The 6,021-nt window shown below is 43.9% G+C and overlaps 1 protein-coding gene across 1 annotated transcript; it reads right to left on the bottom strand.

The window, feature by feature from the left end:
• Positions 1–455: 455 nt before the first annotated feature.
• On the bottom strand, positions 456–5,117 carry LOC120052956 (zinc finger protein 713-like). Its single transcript, XM_039000200.1, has 3 exons — positions 4,656–5,117; positions 2,242–2,372; positions 456–2,044 (listed from the first exon to the last, which is right to left on the bottom strand). Exons 1-3 carry the CDS (start codon positions 4,912–4,914, stop codon positions 863–865), a joined length of 1,572 nt encoding a protein of 523 aa, XP_038856128.1. The 5' UTR covers positions 4,915–5,117; the 3' UTR covers positions 456–862.
• Between the last annotated feature and the right edge of the window lie 904 nt (positions 5,118–6,021).

Consider the following 6,021-nt stretch of genomic DNA (forward strand, 5'->3'; position numbering starts at 1 on the left):
ACGCGCGCAGCCGGTTTGGGTTCCGTATTAAGGACACGTCCAACTATGTCGACGATTTTAATTGGCTGATGCAGAACTTGTTCCAGGTGAGACCAGCTACAATTTAGGGTTTTGTCACCTGCAAGTAAATTAAACATTTTAATTGGCTGATACACATTTTGAGCAGCAGAACATTTTGACATTTAAATTGTTGCTTATGTTTTCCACTAAGTTTGAGTTCTATACTGTATTTACAGAATTATAATTTTTTAAACCCATCATGGTTCATATGATGTGGGTAAAAATAAGTCTGCTATGGAAAGTCAGACAAACCCGACTAAACGATGTTGACGTGTACACTACAGTAGGTGTTGGGGTATATTATGTAAGTGTATATTGGTTATAATATTGTGTGTATGCAGAATAGGGCGAGATAAGATGTTATGTACACTAAAGAGAGAGTCTAAATGAATGTCTTAGAATGAAAAGTCCCATTTTGTGTTTATTGAATATAAAACAAGTTATAAATACACCACATGAAAACCACACATAGCATCTCAACTAACAATCTGCATGAACTTGATAAATTACATTCCATTCATTTTCTCATGAAATGTGTCTTGGTAAAAAAATTAAGTAGTTGAATGCAAGTAATTAAATAGGCACATTAATACATTAAATATGTATCAGACTTTGTAGGCTTATATAATCACACAATGTCTGGATGCAATATTCTACCCAGGAATATTCAACACCGATATCGGCTCCTCTTGTTATTCCAAACGCATCTACGGATCTATTCTGTTGACAAATATGAAAATGAATCTTTGTCTTTAATGCAGGGTTTGATCTAAGCTGTCGAGTGGAATGGTTACTTTTTATGTTATAGAGTGGAATGGTTTTTCTGCTGGTGTATCCTGAGGTAGCTCCTCTCTGAAAACGTCTTCCCACAGTGCGTACAGGAGAACGGCCTCTCTCCCGTGTGGACCTTCAGGTGCATCTTCAGATGGTCCTGGCGGGAGAACCTCTTCTCACACTGGGGACAGCTGTAGGGTTTCTCACCTGTGTGGACCCTCTGGTGCCTCTTCAGGTCACGAGCCTGGGCGAAGCGCATGTGACACTGGGTACAGCTGAAGGGTTTCACCCCTGTGTGGACCCTCTGGTGGACCTCCACCTTCTGGGGGCAGCTGAAGCCTTTGTTACAGAACATGCAGAGGAACCGTTTCTCTTTACTATTGCCGGATGTGGATCCCCCTCCCCGAGCCTGGGCTTTAGCCCTGTCGTTTGAGTTCAATATCTGATCGAAAATTACATGGCTGTGTAAATCGGAAGGCTCCATCGACGTGGACACTGGGTCACAATCCCTGAACACGTGTATAGGAGAGTGGGTCACAATGTTTGTATTTGTCTCTAAGTTTTCCCTGTAATCTAAGAAATCTCTGCCCTGTGAGTGTCCGTCTCCTAGATGACTATCTGCATTCCATGTGGGAGAAGCGTCACACTCCACTTTCACAGATACCTCATCTACAATTATATTCTCCCCTTTCTTATCTAGGCACCCTTCAGAGTATACACTACTACTGTAATGGTTCCAGTCTCCTCTAGACAAATCAGTCTGTGTCTCTAAACCCAAGGATATGTTGCCAGGGTCCATCTCTGTAGTGTAAGAACAAGACGGATCATCACCACCAGTGTCTAACGTGTCACCATCACCATCTCCACGGGAATGAACCGTTCTTTGGCTCTGGTGAAATACCAGTAAGTACTCTGAACTGGGAGCAGGAGGACTGCCCAGTCTCTCTGGGTCTGATCGGTGGTCAGATCCTGTGTGTAAGAGCCTTCGTGTTAAAGTCTCGGTGTCTGTCTTTGACTTGAGGACTGCGTTCGGCGTTCCACTGACCTCAGTGATGCTGCTTCGGGTCCTGGGCTGCACTGGGGCGGTGATGGGGTCCTCTGTGGCTACAGAGGGTGCTCCAGTCTGGATGTCTCTGCTGTGCTGTGGGTCTTCATCTCCTTCAGACCTCTCCATCTTGACCCCAGGACCTGCAGCTTCTGCATCTGCAGACTGACACAAAAAAGAGAGGAGGTTATTACCGGTACATGAGTAGAATTGGATAACAATGTCATAGGGAAGTTTCACAAGCTCTCCTATGGCAGATGTACATGTAAGCAAGTGAATAGCTGAGGGGAGCCTTTCTGAAATAAAGAGGCCACATTTGATTTACAAAGTAACTAATTTTTATGCAACACTATTACACTAACCTCTATCATGATAACATGCTGGGTTGAGGTTCCACTCCCCTCATCAACAGTAATTGATTGGTCATCTATCCATGTATTGTTCTTCATTGACTTCACAAAGCTCCTGTGGCCTTCAGTGAGATGTCCTTCACCTGAGAAAGTGATTGGGGGAAAAAGAGGTTATGTTGGCTACTGTTTGCTCAACGGTATAGATCCTTTTCTGTCTTTGCAAACACTGCTGCATGAGGGCGAAGAGTGCAATTTGGTTGCAGAACACGGGGAAGTTCTCATTTTAAGGCTTGTATGAAAGTCCTGCTCAATATAACATTGTAAGTGTATGACAACCCACAAATATATGGTTCTGGTTACAATAGCCTCTTTTAGAATCTGAGAGTGAAATACTTACACACTCGTCTCTTTCATGTAGGCTCAGCATTCCTAAACAGTCCCATTTACAAGTCAGAATGTTGAACAAACATCATTTCAACTTACTTTACTTGTTGTCCACCGATTTTGTCCCTATGTCGGAGGTAATCTGATACAAAATATCCACAGGGAAGCGTTATCAACCCTACCTTTAGTACGCTGGTATGTATATTGGTTTGTATTAAAGAAATGCAATTCGCACTTGACAAATTCTTGCACAATATGGCCGAGCATAACCGAACGGCAAACGCTTCCAGCTGACTGCGAGGAAACGTGCTTCGGTCAACGTACATGTCAAGAGATTGAAAATACAAGCGACAGAACCTACCGGCGCTGCAAAGAGTCAGGTAAACAACCCTTTCCTGTGGATACCCTATCTCCACCTCCAAAAGGACCAACAGCGTGAACAACCGGTAAAGTGTAAATATAATTTTAGTCAACATTCTGGCTTGTAGAGACTACTGCATCTTTTCATGGTTACATTAAGACACCATGGAACCAGCGCGAGATATGGGTCGGTACAACAGTGCAGGGATGGGCTATGCCACTGTACTCCAGATTTGACCTTTATCCACACTGCTCTATCGAGAAGATTGAAATACTGTTCGTTTTCCCGGAAAAGTGCCCTTTTCATCCTCATGCTAGCTAGCAGTAGCCACAGCAGCCATTATGGAATTGCATGTCACATTGGCTGACACTGCCATTCCAAAATGGTTGTGATACACTACATGGCTCGTCGAACATCTCATTCCAAAAGCATTGCCATTAATATGGAGTTGGTCCCCCTTTAGTGCTATAACAGCCTCCACTCTTCTGGGAAGGCTTTCCACTCGATGTTGGAACATTGCTGCGGAGACTTGTTTCCATTCAGCCACAAGAGCATTAGCGAGGTTGGGCACTGAAGTTGGGCGAGTAGGCCTGGCTCGTAGTCAGTGTTCCAATTCATCCCAAAGGTGTTTGATGGGGTTGAGGTCAGGGCTTTGTGCAGGCCAGTCAAGTTCTTCCATACTGATTTCGACAAACCATTTCTGTATGGACCTTGAGTTGTGCACGAGGGCATTGTCATGCTGAAACAGTAAAGGGCCTTCCCCAAACTGTTGCCACAAAGTCAGAAGAACAGAATCATCTAGAATGTCATTGCATGCTGTAGCATTAAGATTTCCCGACACTGGAACTAAGGGGCCTAGCCCGAACCATGAAAAACAACCCCAGACCATTATTCCTCCTCCACCAAACTTTACAGTTGGCACTCTGCATTCGGCAGGTAGCATTCTCCTAGCACCCGCCAAACCCATATTTGTCTGTTGGACTGCCAGATTGTGAAGTGTGATTCATCATTCCAGAGAACGGTTTCCACTTCTCCAGAGTCCAATCGGCAAGCTTTACACCACTCCAGCCGACGCTTGGCATTGCGCATGGTGATCTTAGGCTTGTGTGTGGCTGCTCGGCCTTGGAAACCCATTTCATGAAGCTCCCGACAAACAGTTATTGTGCTGACAATGCTTCCAGAGGCAGTTTGGAACAGGGAAGTTAGTGTTGCTACTGAGGACAGATTTCTGTGAGCTTGTGTGGCTGAAATAGCCGAATCTACTAATTTGAAGGGGTGTCCACATACTTTTTTTTGATGTGGCTACTGATTGGAGCCCCCCCCCCAAAAAATAAACAATAGTCTCTACAAGCCAGCGTGTTGAATAAAATGTTATTTACACTTACTAACCATGATTGCAGCCCCAGTGCTGCTCATTGTAAACAATGTTAACGGTAGGGTCGGTATCTTCTGGCAAGGTGACCTGCTTTTATTCTGCATCCAAAAGTCGTGCGCATTTGTTTATTATATGATAGTGAATATTTGCGCTAGATAGATCGTAATCAGGGAATTTGAATTATTGCATACCATCCAGAAACTGACCAAGACCCAATTCTGTGTAACATCTGACAACATGTTCAGGGGGGAACGGGGCTATAAGGAATCAACTTTATGAACGGCGACAGCCTTCTGCAAAATATACCTCGTACGATTCCTCTGTATCGGTCAAGGATCTTGACACTACTGGGACGACTGGCGAGGACGCGCTCCCGTGCCACCTTCAGTTCGAGTAGCTGTAGTTTCTTCCGCAATGCCCTGTTTTCTTTCTGGCTTTGAGACACTTCCAAACGGATCACTGCATAGTCGTTGTCTACGAGTTTACAGATCTCTGCCACGGCTGCATTCGCTAGCACCTCCATGATGGAGGCTATTTGAGTGTGAAAAACCATACAGTTAGCCATTGTTAACTAACGTGATCAGCTACCTAGTTAGCGTTACCTAGATAACATCGACTAATAATGTCCAGTCTCCAACGCAAATGAAACACTACCTGGGGTAAGTATGCAATGCTGTGATGTTATGCATATTTTTTTTGTTCCAGTATGTCAATACACGTCTAAATAACAACAATAAAAACGCTAAAGTGGTTCTTGGTCAATGTTCACTTCCGTTTACACTGAAGAGAGAGGATCTTATTGGTGCACGTCATAACTCAAAGGGTGTGGCTAAGTGAAAACGGGTACTGCTTAAATGAAAAGGTATGCGCCCTGTTCTTTTAATTAAGTTATTGCTTATTACGTTACACATCCAGGGCTCTAATTACCATTATAAACTGGGTGGTTCGAGCCCTGAATGCGGATTGCCTGAAAGCCACGGGTGTGACAGAACATGTATTTTTACTGCTCTAATTACGTTGGTAACCAGTTTATAATAGCAATAAGGCACCTCAGGGTTTGTGGTATATGGCCAATATACCACGGCTAAGGGTTGTAGCCAGGATCTCCGCGTGGCGCTTAAGAACAACCCTTTGCCGTGGTATATCGGCTATATACCACACCCCCTCGTACCTTATTGCTTAGATATGGTCTGAATGCGGCCAGGGTACGAGGGGCGTTCCCTTTCGAAACCCCTTCTTTCTTCTCATTGGCACCTCGCTGTCGTGTCTTTGCCCATATTTTCTTCTCATTCTCATTGGCGCTACAGCAGACATGCAGCGTTCACAAAGATACACACAGCAAGGCAGTGCTTAACGTGACCACGCCCCTGATTAGGGTACAGCTGTAGGATACCCCATTACTCCTATGATAAATTGCCTACTTTACTCATATCCCGACAACAGCTGTATTATTTTTTAAATCATTTTATTAGCAATAAACATTTTTGATATGCTTGGTTGGTCATTTTTAACATAATTTTGTCATCTTAATCAACAAACTATACTGAACAAATATATAAACGCAACATGCAACAATTTCAATGATTTTGCTGTTACAGTTCACCAGTTCAAATGACGTTGGAGGTGGCTTATGGTAGAGAAATTAACATTGAATTCTCTGGCAACAGCTCTG

Source organism: Salvelinus namaycush, chromosome 8 (genome assembly GCF_016432855.1).
Source record: "Salvelinus namaycush isolate Seneca chromosome 8, SaNama_1.0, whole genome shotgun sequence".
Taxonomy (NCBI): domain Eukaryota; kingdom Metazoa; phylum Chordata; class Actinopteri; order Salmoniformes; family Salmonidae; genus Salvelinus; species Salvelinus namaycush.